The sequence below is a fragment of the Etheostoma spectabile genome, chromosome 11, assembly GCF_008692095.1.
Source record: "Etheostoma spectabile isolate EspeVRDwgs_2016 chromosome 11, UIUC_Espe_1.0, whole genome shotgun sequence".
In the NCBI taxonomy this organism is placed as follows: domain Eukaryota; kingdom Metazoa; phylum Chordata; class Actinopteri; order Perciformes; family Percidae; genus Etheostoma; species Etheostoma spectabile.
The window spans coordinates 12,365,267-12,391,468 of NC_045743.1; the positions used below are offsets into that span (position 1 = coordinate 12,365,267).

Sequence of the window (26,202 nt, forward strand, 5' to 3'; positions counted from 1 at the left end):
AATAAGGAGCGAGAGAGAGAAGAACAGCTATTTAGGTCGAAAAGCACTCCAGGCTCTTGAAAACGAGTTCAGAGCTTAGTCATTAAAAAACAACAGATTTAGGCTGGTTTTGATGTGGTGGTTGTTATTTTTGATTCTAGACTTCAAAAGGAGGGGTTGAGAGAAACAGGACAGAGAAAAGCCAAATGCTTGGGTCAGATTTTTATTGCTTAGCTATCTGTTGCTCAGAGGCAGACATATGTCCAACCCCAAAATAAATACTGACCCTTCATTTGTGATTCATATGCATTTACATTTAGGCATATATCCTTGACTTGGATGCCACTTAGTTTCTGCATGCCTGTTCTGTGAATTGTTGAACTGTTCAAATGATTTAAAAGAAATGTCTTTAATACTATTCTACATATGATGTTATGAAGAGTAAAAAAATGTTGTTTATTATTAATGTCTATTTTCTTGCCTAAAAATGGTCAAATTTATATTTTTATACCAGCGGGTGACAAAAAGTCAGGACTTTAGCTATCACCTGAGTGAAGCATGGGAGTGGCACCTTTTCCCTCTTCAGGGAAGAGATGGTGTATTTGCTTTTCGGCTTCAAACGAAGCCCAGGTATGACAGACGCTCCGGACCCACTGGCAACTTCTGCACTCAGTAAGATTGATGTTGATTGATTTTGTGTGCTCGCTTCCCTCACCTGCGATTGTCTGTTTCGCTTTTGCTGAGCGCTTTCGCTGTGCAGAGTAACGGTAACGACCTTAACTGGTAACATGTAACTTCAAACACTAACGTGAGCATGTTCGCTCTGTGTTAATAATTACTGTAACTATAATCACCAGTGTAACATATTGTGTCACATTGGCGCCTGCTTCTCAGGATGGGGTGCAGTTTGACAAACAGCTCAGGGCCTGTGGTCTGCTCATGTGACCCTCGAGCACATTAATGTTCTGGAGCTACGGGCTGTGCACCTGGCTCTGCAGCATTTCCTGCCCTTACCTGAGGGGAAGGCACGTGTTTGTCAGGTCGGAAACCTCAACAGTCTGTCAAATAAACCACCAGGGGGTCACCAGATCCGCACAGTTACTGCAGGTGTCCCAGGCTCTTTTAATATGGGCAGCCCCCTGCCTGATCAGCCTACGGGCAACGTTTTTACCAGCAGGGCGGAACCAGGTCGCGGACTTCCTCTCTCATCAAGAGCCTAGACCGAGGGGTGGTGGCTTCATCCAGATGTTGTACACAGAATCTGAGGTCTCTTCAGCAGGGCAAAGATAGATCTTTTTGCCTCCGAGATGATGACCCTTTGCCTCCTATGATTTTCTTTGATGGAGCCCTCTTGGCCAGGATGCTCTGGCTCTTGTGTGGCCGGAGGGCCTTCTCTATGCCTTTCCACAGTTTCCTCTGATCTTGCAAATGCTTCTCAGAGCGCTTCATCAGGGCCACAGGCTTCTTTAGGTGGCCCCCTTCTGGCTAGCCAGGACTTGGTTCTCCCTGCTTCACAGACTCTGCTACTTGGCGCCCTGGCCCCTCTTTGGCAGGAAGCACCTCCTGTCTCAGCTGGGGGGGGGGGTCGGATCGGGCATCCTAGTGCTTTCAGTTAAACGCGTTATTAACGGCGTTAACGCAAACCCATTTCAACGGCGTCGATTTTTGTATCGCAAGATTAACAATCTTTTTGGCCTAGCAAAATTTGTAGTTTTTTTTTACATGCATAGTAACGTTAGAAAAACTGCAACACCACACCGGATCTAGCTACACCGGAAACAAAACAACTCGCACACCGCACACACTTTGGGCTTGCGAGCCGGCCAAAGAGTAGTAGGCTAACATTACGTCTTGAGTGGATGGCGAGCGTGTGACGCCAAAATGAATGCCAATATGATTCTGAATGGAAAGTTTACTATTAACCCTTGTGTTGTCTTCCCGTCAAAATTGAAAATCAACAGTTTGTGTGACTGTTGATGCTTTTTTATTTATGTTTTAACGTTTTCTTACGTTTTTGTCCCTTTTTTCAACACGTCACTTTTTTGACGTTTTTAACACTACGTAATACTAACTTATTAACTTGTTTTACAGTTATTTTTGAAATGTATGGTTAATAAACCTCATTTATAGAAAATGATAGCTAATGTTTTAGTTAGAAAAGCAGAAATTAGGAATTATTTAATCTAAAATTAAAAGAATGTATGCTGATGGATAATCACAGACTGGAATATGTCAACTGTTTATATGTCATACTGTTTCACAACCGCATCAATTTCTTTTTTTTTTTTTTTTTTATTGGTATAAAATTAAAAAAGACCCCCCAAAATGAATGAAAGTAGAGATCTGTACCTGCCAACGAGTGTTGTGTGCAATCAATCACTGTACACACACTGACACACACACACACACTATAAATATGACGTATGAATCTGACGAGAGACTGTTTGGAGTGGAAATGTGCGAGTTTGTGCATACGTACTGAGGCTACTGAGAACATTAAAACCCTTTACAAGTACGTCAAAAGGGAAGAGTGAAAATGCTTTAGGGATGAGAAAAGATCAGAGGGAGTTCCCTCTAGGCTGAAGAGGAGAGGTTCATCTGCCTCATTAACAGTATCGGCAAAGGATACGTCATTCATACATACACGCTTGCATGTAAAACCATAAACAGTCCAAAGCTCACTTATACACAAGTTTCCGCTCAGTGACAAAAGCCCTGGGGTCTCATTTATAAAACTGTGCATAGGATCCTTACCTACAAGTGTGCATACGTGAATCAGCCTCTTATTCCGCCCTGTACACGCCCATTTTTAACCGTAAAAAGTCAATGCAAAGCACCTTGTGAATGTTGAGAAGTATGTTAATGACCCTGGCGGTTCTTTCGTGATGCCGAATCATACCAAATCTCCCAGATGCTCGGGAACTGCTGCAAATCGAACCTGTGAAGTTTAGGTAAACCTGACTACACAGGCATTACGGCACTCGGGGACAGCTGTGAGATATACCAGACCTACAGGTATATGATGAGATTTAACCTGAGCTATATTATATCCAAAACAAGTCTCAGTGATAAAGTTTAAGATTACAATATTTTTTTTAAACACTTAGCTGTAAAAAGGCGGTTACCTCCAGAGTGCGACATACCTGTATTTGGAGTAGCACTGGAGCAGTGCCAGCAGTGCCATCATGCAGCATTACGCACGGGGGGGTCACCGCAGTGTTTTTGTGTACAACAATTTGTGATTGCCAAAAGCAAAGCATCAATTATATCCTCCACCCAGAAATACAATTTGAAGACGAAAGTGTAAAAGGCAAACACAATTTTTCTTGCAGGTTTTGTCACAAACAATATTAAAGTTTGGCCCGATAACGAGGACATTGAGTGTAACGATTGTGCGAGAGCTTAACAACTGTATTTTCAGACTTTGCAATTTGATTATGTATGCACAGTATTAAAGACACACATTTAGTTATTTACACTGTGTTCTGCCGTTGTCTAGGTAGGGTATGCTATCATGTATTCCATGGAGTCAGGCAATTACATCCAATGTGGCGGTGACACAGCACCGATAAAATATTAAGAGTGACTTTTGATTGAAGATTTGAGTTGGATTTTACAAGGTGTTTGTGGAACCATTATCACTCAGTACAAGCACAAATACCACTGCTGGATTTATCTTCATGATAACGTGGATGATATAGATTGAAATAATGTGTGTGAGGCACCAATACTTGAAAATATTAAGAGTAATCATTATTCCAACATTTAATGTCTGCAGTCTGACATCAATTTACCTCCTCACCATCTGCGTCGCCAATTCCCATTGTCTCCAAAAAAAGGATAAGCATGGGTCAGAGTTTGCTGGGAGGACCGCACATTATCCCGTCAAGTTTGTTTTTTATAAATCAAAACCTCTGCGTGGGAAGTGGAGTACGCACATTTTCTCGTTTTGTGCGTGTACCATGTTTCTAAATGAGACCCCCGATGAATACAGGCTCTCATCACAACATCTGCTGGACACAAATTTCACTGCAAGATTAGAGATGTCATTTGAGTGAAGCTCATTAATCATCAGAAGTAAATTAGTAATTAAGAAAGTCAATGTTGTTGTTTTTTACTTCATGCCTCAGCCAATCAGGACTGAACCATTGTCTTCCCTGTTATTTCTTAATATACTTTATTGGCTAGAAATTAAACACATGAAAAAAACAAATTTTAGACAAAACATTGGGCTTGTTATTGATGAAGGTGATGATGAATTGGCCACTAAATTCCTGATAAAGGGCTTGCTGATATGATAATCATATCCACTTCAACTTTTGAGAATGTTGTCTGACGTATGTTAACGCTTACCTGAGAACATAGGAGGGGCGCAACAGACAGGGATAGCCGACTTGGTTGGCGAAGGCAAAGGCGTCTTCCTGTTAAGTAAAATAAAGGCACAGCACATGTTGTAAGTTTTCTATAGCATTTTGGTTGACTAAGAATGACAATGTATAGACGTCATTATTGCAGATAAAGCCACGACAGGGTGATAGTGGGGAAGTCTTGAATCACCCTGAAGCTTATTATATGGCTACTTAATAAATAAGGACAAAAAATGAAAAGGTTTTGACTGTTGAAATGTGGAGGTTTGAAATGTAAACACCATGACTCACGTTTACTGAGGTACAATTATTATTATTTTGAGGCAGACAATTTTAACTCACGCAAAATCAACAGAAAACAGCCAATAGTTCAACAAAAAAGTATTAAAAAAAATAAAAAAATAACAGTAAAAGTAATAGTAAAGAATAGCTTTAAAAAACACCAATTTGGTTGATCCCTGACCTGGAAAGCTCCATCACATCTCACTCATCAGTCTTTAACATGAGCTTGTTTTGTATTTATCTTTATGCAACTCTCTATGTATTATTCATTAAGGGTTTCATATAATGTTTGAACGCTGTATGATTAGAGCCATTTGATACAGAAAACAGAATCAATATCAAACCAAGGGTGTGTTTGCTCTTGTCTTTGTAACAAACCCTCTCATACAGCAAGCATAATTTTACACAATTTACAGGCTTCAAGAATGAAAGGTATTCACCCATGTCTGCCAAGAAAATGACTAATCAGAAGAGTAAAAGGGAGAGTATAAGTGCTCCAACAGCCCTAAAGTGGAGCTTCAATTTATCTCCCTTTTGATTTTCTTTTCTTGCATTCAGTTTACATGTGGAAAGAGAGAAGAAAGAGAATGAGTCATGGAAGGAGTCTAGCAGAAAGAGAAAGGCTGTGTGTCATCATCGCTCTTTCTCTCCTCTCCATCTATCTGCAGGTTTAGTCTCTTTCTCGCCAGGTGGGATACAATTAAAAAACAAAATGGGTTTCCCAAACCAGAACTCCCCACGGCTCTTAATCCCCCTTAAAACAAACTGTTTCTTCAATGGGCCGGGAAATAGAATTTATTAGGTGACTCTGTGTCTAATCGCTCCTCAGTGGAACTGAGTACATGAGCATCGGTAAAAAGAGAAAGGCTGTGTGAAATATCGTTTTACTCTCCTTCCACAATCCTGCAGGTTTATTCTATGTCCGCGCCAGTTGGGGCAACATAAAAAAAAAAACAAAATGTTCCCCAGAGACGAAGAACATCTCTCCCCACGGCCTCTAGTAATTCCCGGGCCACTATTGAAACAACACTTTTTTTTAGTTTTAGGCCAGGGAAATTTTAGAATTGTAGGTAAACCTGGTGTGCAATGCCATCAGGGTAATAGTTACAATGACAAAAAAGTAATCATCACAGACAAATGGTTTCCGATTGCACGACATATTCAGTCTGTTGTCTTCCCCACAAGTAAAGCCAGTGCTTTATTGTGATTTCTCCGACTAGTTAAACAAAAAGAAATGCAATCGCCGTGTCGCCATGTTTGCCAATAAGAGACTTTTACGGAATTTGGTCACAGAAACCCATTCAGTAACAGTTATAAAAGTAAAATTAAAGATCTAGTTGAGGAAATTCCTTTAGTTGAAAGTGCATTATGAACAGTTGAGAGTCAAATTTTTGGGTAGGCGGTTGTGGTCCGATGACATTTCAGTAATTTCTATCAAAACAATATGTGCTTTTAAGGGAATGCAGGAAGAATTTTAGCCAAGCAATTTTAAAACGAAGAAGCTTCATCCTAACAACCGGGATGGGTTGTGATTGTTTGTCAAGCACTTCTGTCCTCTTTTCCAGACACAAACAAACTGTTTAAACTGTGCATGCAACCAAAGTCTGCTCAAACAAAATAAAATGACCTACAAGGGATTGTCTTTTAAAAGCAAACACCATTTGCCTGAACTAACATTCTCCATACGCCCTGCGCTCACCGCCTAACTCATTGTCTGGTGGAAACCCTGATACCTTTACTCAAGGAAAATCTCCTTTCAAAAATTGTTGACAAAAGACAGCCTGCAAAAACAAATGAACAGTCAAAGCAATTAGACTTAGCTAACTAGAGCATTACCTTTGAGCAAAAGTAATAATATGACACTGTCACAAAAACTCCACAACTTTTACATACCTTGTTCGGAAGCAATTTGAAAAGGTCTTCTTCAATCAAAAAATATGCTAGAATATATCATAAACACCCCTACTATCCAATAATTATTTGTTTCCTCTCACCAGGGAGCTGAGGGCCCTCCATGGGGCTTGGGCCACCTTGAGGTCATCTAGTATACTGGAGAAGATGGAGCGCTCCTCAGCACGGTCAATCTGCAGGGGGCTCGTTCCCAGAATCTTCACCCCACTGAGGTGCAACGGGACAGCCAGGTTGTTGGGGATCTGGCCTCCGACTGACACAATGCTGCCAAAGCAACCCTGGAGAGAAGAGGATGAAAACAAAAATAACGTGTGAGATAAATAGAACAGCAGGTAGAAAACAAGAAGAAGGAGAAGGAGAAAAGGACAGTAGAGGGGGAGACCTCCTGCCACAGGTCTATCAACCAAGATTAACTGTCTGAAACCTGTGGCTGCTTCCAATTATTCTGGCCACTGATCACATAGTGAAAATACGAGACAAACAAAAACAGTTGATCTTGGTCGTGCCATGAGTTATGGCAAGTTATCACAAGGGGCAGTGTGTGTGTGTGTGTGTGTGTGTTTTCTTTTAATAACAGCATGCAGCCCCTTTTCCTTTCTAGCTGATTCGAGGGGGGGGGGTGCAGTTTCCATGGCAATGCCAGGATGTATCTCTTCATTATTCATGGGCCTGCTCTCTTGCTTTTGTCAGGGGCTTATCTCGATGCTCTAATGCCGTATTTATCACAGACAGACCCACAAACAGACAGAGACACAGACAGACAGACACACACACAGACACACACACACACACACACACACAGAGAGAGGGATTGATGGTAATAGTATTGCCCTGAACAAACACTTGATCACACTCTGATCCCACCACAACTTTAACTGTATTACAATTCCTCTGCAAGAGACAGTCAATGGACTTTAGTACGCAAACACAAAAAAACATAAACACAAATATCAAAAAACATTTACACAGAAATCAAAGAAACAGCCACTGTTCATGCCCTTGAGCATGTTTTGCAATCTTAAGGGTCAGCTGGGCTCCATGCACACCACAGAGTGACACTGGGCAATAAGGTAGGAATTATGTATCATTATATATACATAATATACAGTATATTAAGTATATATATACTAAACACAAATTTTGTTAGGTATTAGGTTCAATATACATAATGGTAGCCAAATGTCAAGTTTCATATAACTTAAATCACTACAATTAGTAATTCTGTTAAATTTGAGCTTGCACTGGCATTATCATTAATTTCAGATGGGATACTTGTGTATTGTGATGCTGTATTATACTGTTTTTGTATGCTACTAGCAGACTTAGATAATATACTTCAGAATCATGGATACTAACTGATAGAAAATCACCACCTGAGAATATATTCAGCAAAAAAATATTTAGTAAGCACAGCCATGTTTACTATGAGTGTTACAGAGAGGTCAGCAAACCTTGAAAAACCATTAAAAAAAAAAAAAACACATCTGTAACTAAAGAAACCTAAGCTCTTAAATATTAGTCCAACTGAGCAGCATAATAAGTTAAGTAAGGTTTCCGTTTCCAGTTTCTGTTAGACAGAGAGAGAGAGAGGGGTTGTGTTTGTCTGCTTTCAAAGGCAAGACCATTCTAGATGATAAGGCAGAAAAAGCTGCACGCTATGAGTTTATATTTAAATATGAATCAATATAGAGGTTGTGGAAAACTATTGGTAATGTTTAATCCATGCTACTCTGAGCAGGGAATGTTTTTTGGGTGTTTTTTCCCCAGCACTGTGGACAGCTGCTCTGTGGGCACACTGCTAATGTATTATTTCTACTTTTCCTATTGTATAGTTATTGATAGTTATTCTTGAGCAGTACAGTTATGTCAAAACAAGTGAGGAAGCGTCAGTTAGAGAAATTATGTGCATGATGTGTGCCAATCTTAGACCAGTAATCTATTTGCCAGTAATATTGTGCAAATATTGTTTTTGTTTAAATTCTGGTAGTGTTTCCTACTTCTGAACACGTTGACATGATTGATTTTATTTATTATATATGTACTGTGTAATTAATCAATACTACTCTGCCTAGGGGAAGCCTTGAATTGATTGCAATGCAATATTTTAACCAGATTCAACTCAATACACATGAATATATAAGTAGTTATTGGCACTGATATAACCCTTTGATGGATTGCCAACCTGTCCAAGTGCCCTGTCTCTCTACCAGTGCATGCTGGGATAGGCCAAGCAATCCAGAACAGGATACTGTAAATGGATGTAGAACATTAATAATATCAGTGGTACATCAAGGGTAGATATAGTGTTTGAGGTTTTCAGTAGAGAGTTGAGGAATTCTATCAGCTACCAATACATAACTTGCTTTGATAAAAATGAAGAGTTATTTAGGTCATTGGTATATTTTGCATGTGTGTCCTAACCTCCTGTTGGGTGATGTCCAAGATGCGCTCCAGGGTCAACTCCTCAAAGTAAAGGCGGTCACACTCGTCAAAGTCAGTGCTGACCGTCTCAGGATTGTGGTTGACCACTACGGTCTTCTTGCCCATCTGTCTCAAAGCTCTGATGCTGGACACCGCACACCAGTCAAACTCAACACTGCTCCCTGGTGGATCAGTTGGTAAACATGCAGGCCATAAACATGAGTTCACAAATTCAGCATTAACAAATTGACAACTACATATTGACATAATTAGCAAAACCTGTATTTGAACAGCATAAAAATAATATTAAAGTTTATTGTTGAGCTCACCAATGTGGTAGGGCCCACAACCAAGAACCATAATTCCCTGGTCTTTAAAGTCCAGATCATTCTCCTGATGGATCAATAGACAAAACCATTGTTGATGATGCACTTGTGTATATCAATAATTCCATAGCACAGCAAAAACACCCATCTTACAATTAATATTATTATTCTTTTTTTTTTTAAAGATCATAGCAAATTAAAATATCATAATTGTTGTTATAATTGTCAATCATTGGATTGGCTACATACATAATGGTACAATAATACATTTTATTTTGTAAGTTAGCAGATCCAACATACCTGGCCATGATAGGTACAATACAGGTAGTTGGTCATGGCTGGATACTCTGCTGCCAAGGTGTCAATCTGAGATGAGGGATCAGAGAAAATGGAGATGAAAATGGGTCAGATGTAAAAAAAGAAAAAAAAAGTACTCGTCACACCCCTACAAAGTCACAGTAATGAACATGTTTATGAAAATATTTTGATCACATACAAACTCTACACAGAAAGATCCCAGTCATCCCAGACCCAGGACAATGTTCATTTGTAATGGTTTATACATCAATATCGCAGTATAACGCTTTACATTATGGGGCATTTACTTTCAAAACCTTTGGTACACTTTGCCATAAACTCTTTACATTTAGTTTAAGTGAATGTTTAAAATGCGAGACTATTACTTGTGATGCACATTATTCCGTTGTGGTCTTACTACCTTCAACTAAAGCACAAACACATCCAAGAACTATTAAAAATAGTTTTGAAGCATGAAGTCATTTAATGAATTGGGGATAAAACATGTCTATATACTGTATAATATACAGCAGTCAGTAATGCTAGGTTGTTGTTAATATTATTTCCTCTGCGTTTTGTACATTTTGACCTGTGATTCAGGAATTAAACTCTGGACAAAACACATGTCAATATTGTGTGAAGTGGAAAGAAACTCGATGATAGCTTTAACCTTTATGCGCCCCTTACATATTTTAATTTTTCACTCATTTACATTTGCGGCCAAAGGACAGCAGTGAGTGTGTGTGTGTGTGTGTGTGTGTGTGTGTGTGTGTGTGTGTGTGTGTGTGTTGATCAGGCAGAGAATTATCTCTGTCTATCTGACCTACGCTACAAGCGCCAAGAAGTGATGCTCACCTGCTTGACCCAGGGTTTGATGCCATGAGTGAGCCTCAGCTCTCTGGCTGCTCGCTCACTGGAGCCCAGTATCTGACCAACCTGCCGGTCTGAGAAGCCGTCCTGCTTAGCCTTCAGCAGCAGCTCCTTAGGTACTGTGCCACTGCAGAAAATGACAGTAATTCATGATTATTATACAGCTGTTTCGCTAAACCCTTCAGAACTCCATACTTTAACCACAGTTTCAAATTGATTGAATTGATTTTTAATGTATTAAGTGAAAATGTAGGTTTTTCAGTGGGTTTTTTTTTTTTAATGACTTTTCTAAAAAGGACAAAATTTAAGCATCAGGTTGTTTGCCAAAAACATTACACTCAATTTGCTTTGGAACAACATTGCTCTTGTCATGACAAAATCTCCCTTTATGAATACTGCAAGATACGGTTTGATTCATTCTGGTACCACACAATGTCATCTGCACAGTAGATGTTAACCGAGCCTGTCAATCATCTCTTAACCTTAAAGGTTTAATGCAAAATATCCCTGACATGAATGTTATAGTAAGGAAAAGGAAGCAGTGTTAGATCAAAAGACAGATAGGTGAGTTTATTGTTGAATGCTTTCTGTCTGTGGACCCTGTCCTATCGGTTTACCTTCAAGTTCACTGAACTAAGAGGGTCATTCCAGCATGTGGATCATGACTGGCTCCCCTACCCAGCGAAGTGGAGAGCAGGGAACTGCCCACCTTAACGTGATCAATAACGCATCAACAAGCAAGACACAAAGGTGCCAAAGCACTCGGTTGGCAAGTGCAGCCATTTAAAACCCTACTTCAATCAATACAACTTCAATGCCAGCCGTAAGATTGAGCAGAAAAATGTTGGCGGAATACAGTTAGGTATCAAGAGGCGATATTGAACTCGACCAATTTATTAAAAACATGGATTTGCTTCCAACTTAACTTCAAGACCTGATGTATTTTCATGTACTTTACTGGTTATATATGTATCAGTGTATGTACATAATATATACTTAATATATATACTTACACATACATCTTGTTGGTTCCCTTTAATCTAACTGTATAGTGTAGTTTACAGAAGTATATTCTATTTCTTTTTTTGGGGGGGTGGGGGTCATTTTAGGCCTTTAATTGACAGAACAGCTGAAGACAGGAAAGCAGCAATGACATGCAGCAAAGGGCCAACTTACCACCGCTGCGGTAAGGACTGAGCTTTTGTACATGGGGTGCACACTCAACCAGGTGAACTACCAGGGCGCCCCATTCAGAAGTATATTCTGAGATGTGAGAGTGAGAATGAGAAGAGAATCTTTAAACTGCTTAAAGATCCTATGACATGGTGCTCTTTGGGTGCTTTTATATAGATCTTAGTGGTCCTCTACTACTCTATCTGAAATCTCTTTCCCAAAATTCAGCCTAGCCATGCCCCGTTGGTGTATAAACAGCATGTTTAGCATTGACAGAAACCTCAGTGTTTTTTCTTAACTTATTTCAATGAAAAAACAAATTATCATTGAAAACGCATCTGAAATAAGTGAAATTTAGAGGTACGCACATTCCACAGACAACCTCTGTAAACACTCTTCAGGGGGATAAAAAACAACTACCGGTACTTGACAACTTGGTGAAAAGAGAGTTAATTAAATGAAAATATTCAATGTCAGTGTGAGCATCTTATTTTAAAGGACTGGTTCCTATTCACTTCTAATCTTAGCTCTACAAATAAATCCTAACAGTGCACATGACTCTTACACATACATATGAAGAAAAAAAGATGTCGTCACTTATATTTTTCTCTATCAATAAATCAATAATATCCTTCAGTCCTAACTACAGCGATAGAAGATCCAACACTCTTATGCACACAAACGATGAGTCTGCTGACCAGTAGAGCCTGAAGCCCACCTGTATTCAGCTCTATGCTCCATCAGTCTGGCAGCAGCCTATTGTTGTGTGCCCATCCCAGTGTCCCCTGCTCCAGAGGCAGTGGAGACTACAACAGCCTTCCATGTGTCAGTGTGTTGCACTAGGAGCCCACCAGACAGACAGCCATTAATTATTAAACAGCAGAGTCAGAGGGAAGCAGCAGGTAACCTGTAGCTGAGCCATGAAAACTCACAGCGGCTGTCCAGGTAAGAGCCCGAGGGCAGAGAGAGAAAGAGAGCGATGCAGCTGAGAGGAGGGGAACCACAAGAGAGAAATAGAGACGTGGAGAGACTGGGGTCCATCTCATTTTTGAGGAGCAACATTTTCTTTTTGAAGAAAATATTATAATTTCTAGAAGGAACTAGAAATTATGGTAGGCATAACTTGTAAGTAGTAGAAATATTCATTAAGTGGATAATTGTGTGCTGTATTAGTTGGTCAGGATCCTGCCGAGACACATTCCGTGCTCAAATATTTTTTAAATATTTTTTCTAACGTAACTGTGGGACAGATATTTGCCTCTGAAAGCTGGAGTAATAAAAACAATAACCTGAATTTACTAATTTGAAACAAAAAATAAGAATATAATTGCAGGTTTTACAGTTGTGGTCAGACAATATCAATTAATCTTCTGTAGCAAAGGGTCAAGACTAGAAATAATGTGGAGCTTTAACAATTAGTTGAGTAATCGATTAGTCAATAAATAGAAGAACACTTGCATATTATTTTGATTATTGACAATTAATTAAAGTAAAATGTTGTTTTCAACCTCTCAGATATGGAGATTTCCTGCTTTTCTCTGTTTTGTATCATATTAAACTGACAATCTTTGGGTTTCCGAAAGACAAAACATGTAAAGACATCATCTTGGAGGTTAGGAAACTGGGATGAACCTTTGTCACTATTTTCTGACATTTTACACACCCACAGTGGAGCTCGAAAGTTTGGGCACCACAGGTAAAAATGTGTATTAATGTGCATAAAGAAGCCAAGAAAAGATGGAAAAAATCTCCAAAAGGCATCAAATGACAGATTAGACATTTATATAATATGTCACAAAAAGGTAGATTTTATTTCCATCATTTACACTTTCAAAATAAAAAAAAATAAAAAAATGCCGTAAGCAAAAGTTTGGGCACCCTGCAGAGTTTATAGCATGCATTGCCCCCTTTGGAAAGCGGAGGCCTGACAGTGTCATAGATTGTTCTCAATCACCGTCTAGAAAGACCAGGTGATGTCATTCTTAAGGTTTTAAATGCCCAGACTCATCAGACCTTGCCCCAACAATCAGCATCATGGGTTCTTTTAAGCAGTTGTCTAGAAAACTGAAACTGAAAATAGTTGATGCTCACAAAACAGGAAAAGGCTATAAGAAGATAGCAAAGCATTTTCAGATGCCAATATCCTCTGTTCAGAATGTAATTAAGAAATGGCAGTCATCAGGAACAGTGGAAGTTAAAGCAAGATCTGGAAGACCAAGAAAAATACCAGACAGAACAGCTTGCAGGATTGTGAGAAAAGCAAGCCAAAACCCAGGTTTGACTCCATCCAGAAAGACATGGCAGACACTGGAGTTGTGGTACACCATTCCACTATAAAGAGATACTTGTTTGCAAATTAACATATAGACAAGCCTGATGCATTGTGAAAACAAGTTCTGTGGACCAATGAGGTTAAAATAGAACTTTTGGGCCAGAATGAGCAAATGTACATTTGAAGAAGAAAGGGCACAGAATTTAATGAAAAGAAACTCTGTCCAACTGTTAAGCATGGGGGTGGATCAATCATGCTTGGGGGTTGTATTACAGCCAGTGGCACAGGGAACATTTCACAAGTAGAAGGAAAATTGGATTCAATAAAATTTCAGCAAATTTTGGACGCTAACTTGATGCCCTCTGTGAAAAAGCTAAAGTTCATGAGAGGATGGCTTTTACAAATGGATAATGATCCTAAACACACATCAAAATCCACGGTGGTTTACATCAAGAGGCATAAACTGAAGGTTTTGCCATGGCCTTCACAATCACCTGACCTCAACATAATTGAAAATCTATGGATAGACCTTAAAAGAGCAGTGCATGACAGACAGCCCAGAAATCTCAAACAACTGGAAGACTTTTGGAAGGACAAATGGGCGAAGATACCTCAAACAAGAATTAAAAGACTCTTGGCTGGCTACAAGAAGCGTTTCCAAGCTGTGTTACTTGCCAAAGGGGGCAGTACAAGGTATTAACTCTGCAGGGTGCCCAAACTTTTGCAGACGCCATTTTTTTGTTTTCTGTTATTTTGAAAGTGTAAATGATGGAAATAAAATCTAACTTTTTGTTACATGTTTTACGTATGTCTAATCTGCCACTTGATGCCTTTTGGAGATTTTTCCATCTTTTCTTGGCTTCCTTATGCACATTAATACAATTTTTTACCTGGGGTGCACAAACTTTCTAGCCTCACTGTAACAATTCATTGAGTAATCCAGAAAATAATCAGAAGATTAATTGATTTCAATAATCGTTACAGTGGTGATCATATGTTTACTAACCCATGCTAAAGTTGACTAATCGAGGAAGAAAAAACTAATCTTTTGGAAATTTGGAAAAATCCAACCTTTAAAGCACCCATATTATGCTCATTTTCAGGTTCATAATTGTATTTTGAGGTTGTACTAGAATAGGTTTACATGGTTTCACTTTAAAAAAACACCATATTTTTGTTGTGCCGCACATGGCTGAAGATCCTGTTTTCACCCTGTGGGTTTAGGTCTCTGTTTTAGCTACAGAGTGAGATATCTCACTTCTATACTATCTTTGTTAGGAGTCACACATGTGCAGTAGCTAGGTAAGGCTCACATCAGCTAGATAACTCTTTCTCCAACTTTGGTCAGTACAAGGTAGGATTTGCGGGGAGACTTCTTCTAAATGAGGGCACACTTCTGGAATATCTGTAGAACAGGGACATGTACGTACATGTAGGTATGGTGAAGGGTATGTGATGATGTGGAGCTATTTTAATTCCAAAGGCCAAGGGAACTTTATCAGGATGCATAGTATCCTGGATCCATGAAATAACCGGCCTTTAAAAATAAAAATCTGCCTGCCTCTATGGAAAGTTAACATAAGGGGGTGTATACTTATGCCCCCTGTATTTGAAGGAAGAACATTTATTCATTTGCGATACATTACACAGATTCAGTAAATTTCAAATGAATGTTTACAAAGAAAATGTGTTGGATTTTTTCCTTATTATTTTAATCAAGGCATTAAAATCAATTTCCAAAAGATTATTTTTGTATTCCTCTTTTAATCAAGTTTAGCATGAGTTCAAAAGAGGTGAGACTGACAGTGACTGAGCCAGCTTGCAAAAAAAGAAAAGAAAATTCCATAAAAATATGATAATGTGAGAGTCTTGCTGTGTCGCATAAGACTGCAACTTTATGGATGGATAGGCAGATGGATGTACTGTATTTTTGAGAATATATTTTCTCTTGACTAGATCCTTTCAACCATTAAAGAGAAGGAGTCAGACAGATATCATATATCAAATGCAAGTTTTACTCTAGTTCTTGAGGATGTCACAAGTTCAAAACTATTAATATTATTACTGTTAAACCACAGGCTAAAAATTAATGCAACAGCACATAAATTGACTAGCACATAACAGAAATATTAAAGTAACAAAAAGTTACCCGTTGTAGTTTGCCAGGTGCTGCTCCAGCTGTGTTATCCTGTTGAGTTTGTGGAGGAACCACTTGTCTATGAACGTGAGCTGGTGGATCTGATCAACACTCATACCACTGTGGAGGGCCTTTAAGGTTGAGACACAAAACATACTCAGCATTGCATTTATAATTTATTATCAATTTCAGCATTCATGCCCCTTATGGGAGCATTCTGAGAGCTGACATCCAATCGGTTTCACAGTAGAAACGAACGGTCATTCAGAACGGTCACTGTAAATAATATGTTTTTAACCATTACTTTTTCAAGGACTCCTTCAGGTAAAATCTATTGCAGCAGGAAAATTTATTACTTTGCCAATATTGGCCTTTTATGAAAAATCTGATATCAAGCCAGTCTGTGTCATTGTTATATGACAGAGGTTCTGCCCTGACAACAGCTTGTAAATATGTTTTATCATTTTAATATTAGATATCAGAGAGGAATCATTCCAGGTTAGCGTGGGAGGATTTTGCTCAGCAGTCTTTAAACTTGTAGTGAAACCTACCTTGCTCTGTAAATAAGGGGCTTTTAATCAAGTTGCAAATGATAACTACTGTGTCTTGTGTGATTTCACAAGCAAATTCAGATGCAAAAAGATTTGTATGCTGAAAATACGCAACAAATGTTTAAGGGCCATGCTAATGTTTTAGTATTTTTAAATGTGATGACGATGCCTGAGCTGCAAAACCTGAGAACAGAGAATCACTTCTAATTTATTTTCCTCCAGTGTTTTCTATCTTTACGACTTACAGTTTATGTCTTAAGATAACTGTTTAGGAGGGTAGGTCTTATAGCCTTGGCTGTCTTCATTTTTTTTCCACCATGACAATGAAATATTGTCACAAATGGTCTGGCCCTAAGACATGCAAGTTTCAAAATCAAACTGGAGGGCAACAGAGAGGTTAGCTGAGAGTAACAGTGACAGTGCTGACCAACTTAAGACATTATAGCGGGTGTTGGATTGCTTGGACATAAGATGTGGGTCATTAATCCCTAATGCTGTCCCCATTTTCAATGATCTCACTCCATATTCAAGGGGACAAATATATCTCCACCGTCAGGACACCAAGCTCACACAGTTAGTGGTTTTGACACTGAGGTGACCTCATTCTGCTCCTCTTTCAGCTGGTGATAAAAGCATGTTGAATTACTGGACCTGTAGATCTTTTTGACCTTGCAATAGTTCATGCAACATCTCTGTGTTTGAATGATGGAGCTTGACCCTGTGTCTAGATGTGCTTGTGAAAGCGCTGTTTCACCTTCATCTGATTCTATGAGGGAAATAAAAGGCTAACAGCACTGTATTGGGCAAGCACAAAAGCAGATTTAGCAAAAATATCTTTCAGATTTAAAATGTGGAATCATCCTCCCCACATGTTGGATTATCAAACTGACAGAGTGGACTTTTCAACCACCTATTTAATTAATCATTGTTAATCCTGTTTTTTCAAGTATATTTCCATGCAGGTAGGCCATGGATACATTTTGGTCTGCATTTCATGTTTTTACATAATTTCACTTTAAATGTGATTTTAATGAGAAAACTGTAGTCAGTGTCATTCATTATTCACGCAATAAAAGATAAGTGTACCTTGGCAAGGGAGAAAATGCGGGTAATGGAGGGCACAGCCAGCTCCTGCTCCAGGTCCTGGGTGTCGGCCCAGGCTTTCTTGAGTGGCAGCCGGGGCACAAAGCCATCCACTGATGGATGACACATCCTCAGGGCCTTCTGCACACTCTCTTCAAAGGTCCGACCAACTGCCATCACCTGAATCCAGAAGAGGGAGATGCGTGACATAATAACATTGATGTGTGAGTTTAGTGAATAAACAAGCTGATTAGTAAGTGTTTATCCGTGGATCCTTCCCCACCTCTCCGACACTCTTCATGGCACTGCCTATTTCATGTGACATGCCCTGAAAACGGTCCAGGTCCCAGCGGGGATCTTAGTAACAATGTAATCTAAACTGGGTTCAAAGCAGGCAGTGGTCTTCTCCGATACAGCGTTCTTGATCTCTGGTAGGGGGATACCCAAAGCCAGCTTAGCAGCAACAAAAGCCAATGGATACCTGCAAGACATGATTAAGCATGATAATAACACTGTAGTGATCCTTAGATATTGACTCCTATCCTTTGTCCTGCTTAAAATATTTTAGATTTTTAACTAAGTTTAATGTTTTGATATTGTCCAACATGTACCAGCCTCCTAGCGGTGGGCACTTTCTGTTTGTATACATGTATTCTCTCACCCGGTAGCTTTGGATGCCAGAGCAGAGCTTCTGGAGAGCCGAGCGTTAACCTCAATGATGCAGTACTCCAGGGACGACGGGTGTAGGGCATACTGGATGTTGCATTCGCCTATAATGCCAAGGTGGCGAACCACTTTGATGGCCGTCTCACGGAGCATGTGGTACTCCTCGTTGGACAATGTCTGGCTTGGTGCCACCACTATGGAGTCACCTGAAGAGGAACAACAACAAATTAGCAACAAATATCTGCATAACAAAATAGTATTACAACTGCCACTTGAATCTGTAAAAAAACAACGCATGGAAAGTTTTCATCTATTGTTACAGGAGAAGCTCTGGGAGGTCTGGCTATCACCAGACCTAGCCAACCCTCAATAGATTTGAGTTTGAGCTTTGGGGTCTGGGGAGTATGTTTGATTTTCTCTCCAAAAAGGGGCTGACCAAAAGGGAATTTTCAATGACTGTATCAATAGCCTTCAAAAAACGGAAACGATCCGACCATTTCAGACCGGCCGGGCAAAATAAAATTGGCCGCAAAGGGGCGGGATTTCCCCCGTCTAGCTTGGGGCCATTTAGAACATCAATGTCCATTCTGTTTGGTTTTTAGCTAGAAAATAAAATGCCCCCCGGCTAAATTTTCAACCCAAGTATTGATTCGAATGTTTTTCTAGAACTACGTAAAAAGACAAAAAAAATACAATAAAAGGACTAAAGCGCAACGCTGTCGAAACAACAGTTTTGCCATTTTCAGATTTTGAACAACTGCTGCCAAAAAAGAGCAAAAAAAGTTCCCCTCCCCTTGGTTGCAGAATTTTTTTTTTTAAAGACGAAAATAATTACATGTAGCATGGCATTTTGGAGGAAACATCATATTTTGGCTGTTTTGACCGTGAATGCCAGTGGGCAAGTTTCCATGTTGCAGCGGGACGCTTGTCGCCACATTTTCCACCACCTCATATTCCCCCCCCTTTCCACCCTCAGAGACTTTTCCACCAAATCTACAGCTAAACCCAAGCCTGCGGCATATGCACAAATATCATTTTAGATGCGCATGTCAGCTTTAGCTTTTACCAGGGGTGAACAAAATACAGAAGATCCTGTGAAATAAAATCTTAAAAATGTAACTTGAAAAGGGAAAGTTACATGGGGGAAAAATTTGTGCACATGTTTTTCTATTACTTTTTACCCTGCTTACCAAAGAAACGAAAATAAAACTTTTGGGGTTTAATGAAACATTGCCTGCCACACTCGCACCCCCCTCTTTTTGGCTTTTCTTACCATTTCAAAAATTTACTCAAAAATGGAAAGGGGTTTTTCTTATTCATAGGAAAAATTTAAAGAATTAGTTTGGGAGTTTATGCATATTAATAAATTATTTTCTACAATGGTTTAACATAATAAAACAAGAATAAAATAAAATTCTTTCCAGTGAAGGATACCGTATGTGGCATAACTCCTTCATGAACCTTAATGTTAACCCAAAGGGTCATTAAAAGGAAACTTTTTTTTTCATATCTGCACAGTCAAACAGATGGCTATGTACATAATGTACAGACAACTAAGAAAAAAATACTTTAACAAACTTAATATATAAAATGCAGTTTACTACACCCACACAACATGAATTACAGCCTCAATAATTATCACAAAGTTTTACAAACACTTCTCAGACTTATTTTATTACTCTATTGGATTGCATTAAATTGCATGGGTGTTATTGTGTTAGGGGTGTTATTGTGCCAACTCCCCTATATATTTTGTCAGTTCTAAAGCACAAAGTAAAGAGTTACTTTCTAGATAAATAAATTTGCTTTGTGTTTTGTTATCTCTACGGTTTATGGTTCAAAATATACTTGATTGCAGTTACCATTCATACAATTTTACCTACAGTACAATGTAGAAAAACTTGTGCAAATGGTATAAAAACATGAAGGTATGTAACACATCGGTTTCATTTGTTGAATTTTGATGTGCTTGGAACAAAATGTGCTAACCTGTTACAAGGATATGCATTAAAAGTTTGTACTGGTGCACATGCTCATACTCAACTAATGAGCTCTACACTGCAATACAAGAACACAGTTCCCTTATTTCCATGTACTCTAAATGGATCATCAACGGCTATAGAGGCTAATCGTTTGCTGCAACATCTAGCTAACACCTAAGCCTTTTAGTGTGATGCGTATGCGGCCATCCAGTGTTTATCCAACACTTTTGAAAGTTTTTAACCAACTCCTGGAGCTATCGTTAGTGTAATTTTTCATGATAGATGTGAGAAAAAAATTTACTCTTTTTGATTATGCTAAGGACATAGGGTCAAAGGAATAAGTGTTTACCTTGGGTTTTCATTTTGTATCTTTGTCAAAGATTAGACAAAGACCTTGTGAATTAGATATTTGCTCTGTACCTAGGTTACAAAAGTGCTACATCCGTTGAGCATAACTGGCAAAGAAACATCTGCCATTGAAACTTCCAAGTGAAACAAAACACTAAATAATTCTAAATGCAAAACGAGTAAAGCAGGACATTCAGAATGGCATAAAACAGTATGCACCAATCTAATAAAGTCGGGCACACACTGTTCATTTTGCAGCCTGTGATTATAGATTATAACCAATTCAGCTGTCAGACATAGTGCTGGATACCAGACTAGCACAAAAAGAATGTTGCTAAGCAACAGCAAACTATTCCCTTCTTGGCAGAGCACCAAAGAAACATATCTAAACTATTTTAAAGCTTTTATCTTTGTGCAGGTTAATGTTGTACAGGTAAAAATATGAAAACTAAGAAAGTTTGTCATTAACAGCCTGAATAGAATGCTTCAATTGCTGATTTGATCTGCACGATCAATCATATGTAAAGAGAAGAAATTACAATACAATAACAAATATTTGCCCAGATGCCTCCATGATCCCTATATTGCACAGTTTATTCTAACCTTGTGTGCAGTTTCCTCCAGCATTTCTTTGTTGGCACACAGACCAGACCCCAGTCCTCCAAGGGCATAGGCAGATCGCAACATCACAGGGTAGCCAATCTGCTCTGCCGCTTTCAAGGCATCAGATACCTCAAAGATACACACAAATATTATACTGCATTTTCCCTGCTCATAACTTGAATACAGAATTTATCTACGCAGTATATACCATTTGTCTTACATAATGTACAGAAAGAGAAAGTTATTTCTACTTGTTATTGGATCCTTACCGACTTCACAGCGAAACTGGGTGCAATCTTCTCATCAATCTCATTCAGTTTGTCCGCAAAAAGCTGTCTGTCCTCTGTGGCCATGATGGATTCAACTGGGGTTCCCAGGACCTTCACCCCGTATGCTCAAGGACACCACTCTGGAATAATTCAACTCCTGAACACCACACAACACACCAATCCACACAGATGCATGGTTAAAGTGGACATATTAATATTTTTTTCTTTTTTTTTTGTCATATCTACAATGTTATAATGTCGGATTTTTTTTTATGTTAAATGTTCATAACGCTCCAGTTTCAACAGTTTTTCCCACTCTCGGCTAAGTGTTACACAACTCCAAGACAATTTTTTTTGTGGTATTTTAGGCCTATATAGAATGCATGCTATAGATATGCAAGGGGACAGAGAGGGAGAATGGCATGCAGCATAGGGCTACTGTGGTGGTAATATTGTCGCATGCAGCTAAATGCTAACGGCAGTAAAATATGTCATCTTGGCTGCCAATTTTGTTAAATTCTCCCCCATTCCGGGTCACATTACTCCTGAAACAATTTTGGTTATGTAGTAATTGGTTTGCAAGACTTTATCTACAATTTTACTGCCTCTATGTCTGCTATACTCTATTAGGGTATTAAATTCTCCCCAATTTCAAGTTGCATTACTGCTGAAACATGTCTGATTGGGTAGTATTTCGTTCAGAAGCCTTTATCTGCTGTTTTTTTACGGTAGAAATTCCTGCCATATACGTCGAAGCAATAGCTCCAGCTGCTACTAGTTAAACAAAACTGGGGCGCAGCTGAGCTACCAGGAAACACCCTGGCCAATCAAAGCAGACTTGGCTTTGTCGGGAGTGGGTCTGAAAGAGACAGGCGCTCCAGCAGAGCATCTCACACTGAGGGTAAATATAAGTGCAGCAGCAATGGGCAGTATGAGACTATGTATTTTTTGAACATACAAACACAAAATACAATTATGAACCGGATATGCTATATTCACCTTTAAACATGCAGAAAAATCTAATAAAATTATTTTTTTTTAAAACTCATCCTGACACTCAAGTTGGTCAAAAAGTGGAAAAGGTGTCACTGAACATTGCAAATGCCACTATTGCCAGTGCAAGTGCCTTGCACAGAACTCCATAGGACATTGCCGCAAACAGTTGCACATATCTCACCGCAGTTGAGTGCAGTCTGTCCGCCCATGGAGAGCAGGATGCCATCTGGACGCTCGGTCTTGATGACTTCAGTGACAAATTGTGGCGTGACAGGCAGGAAGTAGACAGAATCGGCCTGCTTGGTTCCCACTTCATTGGTCTGAACTGAGGCTATATTTGGGTTCATGAGCACTGTCTTCAGGTTTTCCTCCTATAACAACATGTCCACAGGGTTAATTTATTTATTTTTTTAAAAGAAAACCAGAATACGATAATCAGTCAGACTCATGTCTTTCATTCTAAATGTACTACGATGGTGTTTCAGCCCAACAAGTATTTCTGTTGGTTTCTGTTGGTCTGGTACATCTTTAGACAATAGACATTTACAGCAGAAATGTTGTCTTGTCAGAGTAGAAAAAGCACAGGTGTTATTAATAACATTAACAATGGCTCTAATCTAATCAGGTGTGCCAGTAAGCGGTGACACTGAGCCAACATGCACAATATCAGGCTATTGAAACAAAGCAGCTAGCCAGAATGCAGCCAGCCTAACTTTACAGTTCACACGTGTGCTTTTCCTACTGTGACATATCAAATTGCCTTCCGTGAAAAGACCTATTCCACAGAGACTAGAATGGGTACCATACAGTATGCACACCAAATTATTTAAATTTCTTCAAGTGTGAAAAGTCTTCTGTAAGTTTTTAAATAGATCTGCTACAGTGCCTTGCGAAAGTATTCGGCCCCCTTGAACTTTTCAACCTTTTGACACATTTCAGGCTTCAAACTAAAGATATAAATTTTTAATTTTTTGTGAAGAATCACCAACAAGTGGGACACAATTGTGAAGTGGAACGAAATCTATTGGATATTTTAAACTTTTTTAGCAAATAAAAAACTGAAAAGTGGTGCGTGCAAAATTATTCGGCCCCCTTGCGTTAATACTTTGTAGAGCCACCTTTTGCTGCGATTCCAGCTGCAAGTCGCTTGAGGTATGTCTCTATCAGTTTTGCACATCGAGAGACTGAAATTCTTGCCCATTCTTCCTGCAAAACAGCTCGAGCTCAGTGAGGTTGGATGGATTATTGGAAGATAAATCTCCGTCCCAGTTTAGGTCTTTTGCAGACTCCAACAGGTTTTCATCCAGAATGGTCCTGTATTTGGCTGCATCCATCTTCCCCTCAATTTTAACCATCTTCCCTGTCCCTGCTGAAGAAAAGCAGGCCCAAACCATGATGCTGCCACCACCATGTTTGACAGTGGGGATGGTGTGTTGAGGGTGATGAGCTGTGTTGCTTTTACGCCAAGCATCGTTTTGCATTGTGGCCAAAAAGTTCGATTTTGGTTTCATCTGACCAGAGCACCTTCTTCCACATGTTTGGTGTGTCTCCCAGGTGGCTTGTGGCAAACTTTAGACGAGACTTTTTATGGATATCTTTGAGAAAGGACTTTCTTCTTGCCACTCTTCCATGAAGGCCAGATTTGTGCAGTGTACGACTGATTGTTGTCCTATGGACAGATCTCACTCGCTGTAGATCTCTGAGTCATCCAGAGTGACAGGGCTCTGCTGCATCTCTGATCAGTCTTCTCCTTGTCTGAGCTGAAAGTGTACAGGGACGGCCAGGTCTTGGTAGATTTGCAGTGGTCTGATACTCCTTCCATTTCAAAATGATCGCTTGCACAGTGCTCCTTGGGATGTTTAAAGCTTGGGAAATCTTTTTGTATCCAAATCCGACTTTAAACTTCTCCACAACAATATTACGGACCTGCCTGGTGTGTTCCTTGGTCTTCATGATGCTCTCTGCGCTTTCAACAGAACCCTGAGACTATCACAGAGCAGGTGCATTTATACAGAGACTTGATCACCCACAGGTGGATTGTATTTATCACCATCAGTCATTTAGGACAACATTGGATCATTCAGAGATCCTCGCTGAACTTCTGGAGTGAGTTTGCTGCACTGAAAGTAAAGGGGCCGAATAATTTTGCACACACCACTTTTCAGTTTTTTATTTGCTAAAAAGTTTAAAATATCCAATAGATTTCATTCCACTTCACAATTGTGTCCCACTTGTTAGTGATTCTTTACAAAAAATAAAATTTTTATATCTTTACGTTTGAAGCCTGAAATGTGTCAAAAGGTTGAAAAGTTCAAGTGGGCCAAATACTTTCGTAAGGCACTGTATAAACTGTATATTTGTTATAGTCTAAAAATTCTATGAAAAGACCAACGCAGCAGCGTTGGACGGGCCCTCACTAATCTGCGCGCGTTGAGATTACTGGCAGACGCCGGTCCTTGCAACCGTGCATTTGTGTGTCACTCAGACACTGAAAATTGTCACAAATGAAAAGGGTACTTCCTGCTGAGTTCAATGATATGTCACACAACCCTCTACATCATACATTTCATTATCTATGAAAGGGGGCGTGGCTTACACAAAAGGGGCGGGCCAAAGCATCACCAATGAAGAAGGAACTCTTCATTTACGTATTTTAGGAACACACACACACACACACACACACCACACACACACACACACACACACACACACACACACACACACACACACACACACACACACACACACACACACACACACACACACACACACACACACACACACCCACAACACACACACACACACACACACACACACACACAACCACACACACACACACACACACACACACACACACACACACACACACACACCACACACACACACACAGCTCCTCGACCACAGTGCCAGGTCAGCTTCTGCTCTTAGAAGTGGATGACCACCTGGGGACACCTGGCGGTGGCTTCGCTCGCTGGCAGCAGGGCCACAGCGTCAGAGTTCTTCCATTTGACGAGGCACATAAGCTCTCCCTGTCTGTCTGTTGAGCTAGCGCCCCCTACAAAATTAAGAAAATTGAGCCCCTGCAGTACGTTTAATGAAGCCTCACAAACTTGGTACACCTATGTACCATGGCAAGACATATATAAAAATTCATTGGACCCATACCCTTTACCCAACAGGAAGTCCGCCATTTTGTATTGAAAGTTCAACATTAGTGCGATTTTGGCTATTTTCACATGTCATACTTTAACAGCTTAAGACATTAAAGATGAAATGTTATAAAAAGAAAAAAATGATGTCATAGACATGGCCGTGGGTGGGTGGCCATTTTTTGTGATTCGCCATCAAAACAGAAAGTGGGTGTAACTTGAGTGTACATTGTCCAATTGGCTTGAAACTTTTCACGATTCATCAGTGTCCAAACCTGACAACATATACACGTCGATATTGGCTCAAAGTCATAACGCCCCTAGTGGCAACAGGAAGTAGGCCTAAAAGTCAAGGTGCTATACTTTAACAAACTCCTCCTAGAGATTTCATCAGATGGACTTCAAATTCTGTCTGCGTCATCTAAAGACCTTAACGATGAAAACTTATTAAAAGAAAAACTTTTCGTCAAACGATGTGGGCGTGCCCTGGCAGCCATTTTGAGTGTTTAGCGATGAACAA

The 26,202-nt window shown here is 39.5% G+C and overlaps 1 protein-coding gene across 1 annotated transcript in view; it reads right to left on the reverse strand.

Moving 5' to 3' along the window:
- cps1 (carbamoyl-phosphate synthase 1, mitochondrial) overlaps nucleotides 1–26,202 on the reverse strand; it is a 75,484-nt gene that overhangs the window by 34,918 nt on the left and 14,364 nt on the right. Inside the window, 17 exon segments of the mRNA XM_032530336.1 lie at nucleotides 4,333–4,400; nucleotides 6,623–6,817; nucleotides 8,961–9,142; nucleotides 9,290–9,353; nucleotides 9,587–9,652; nucleotides 10,439–10,580; nucleotides 16,048–16,166; nucleotides 17,673–17,849; nucleotides 17,953–18,026; nucleotides 18,029–18,150; nucleotides 18,331–18,545; nucleotides 19,220–19,346; nucleotides 20,667–20,686; nucleotides 21,269–21,397; nucleotides 21,538–21,662; nucleotides 21,665–21,694; nucleotides 22,715–22,904. Coding sequence (XP_032386227.1) covers nucleotides 4,333–4,400; nucleotides 6,623–6,817; nucleotides 8,961–9,142; nucleotides 9,290–9,353; nucleotides 9,587–9,652; nucleotides 10,439–10,580; nucleotides 16,048–16,166; nucleotides 17,673–17,849; nucleotides 17,953–18,026; nucleotides 18,029–18,150; nucleotides 18,331–18,545; nucleotides 19,220–19,346; nucleotides 20,667–20,686; nucleotides 21,269–21,397; nucleotides 21,538–21,662; nucleotides 21,665–21,694; nucleotides 22,715–22,904 — 2,045 coding nt within the window.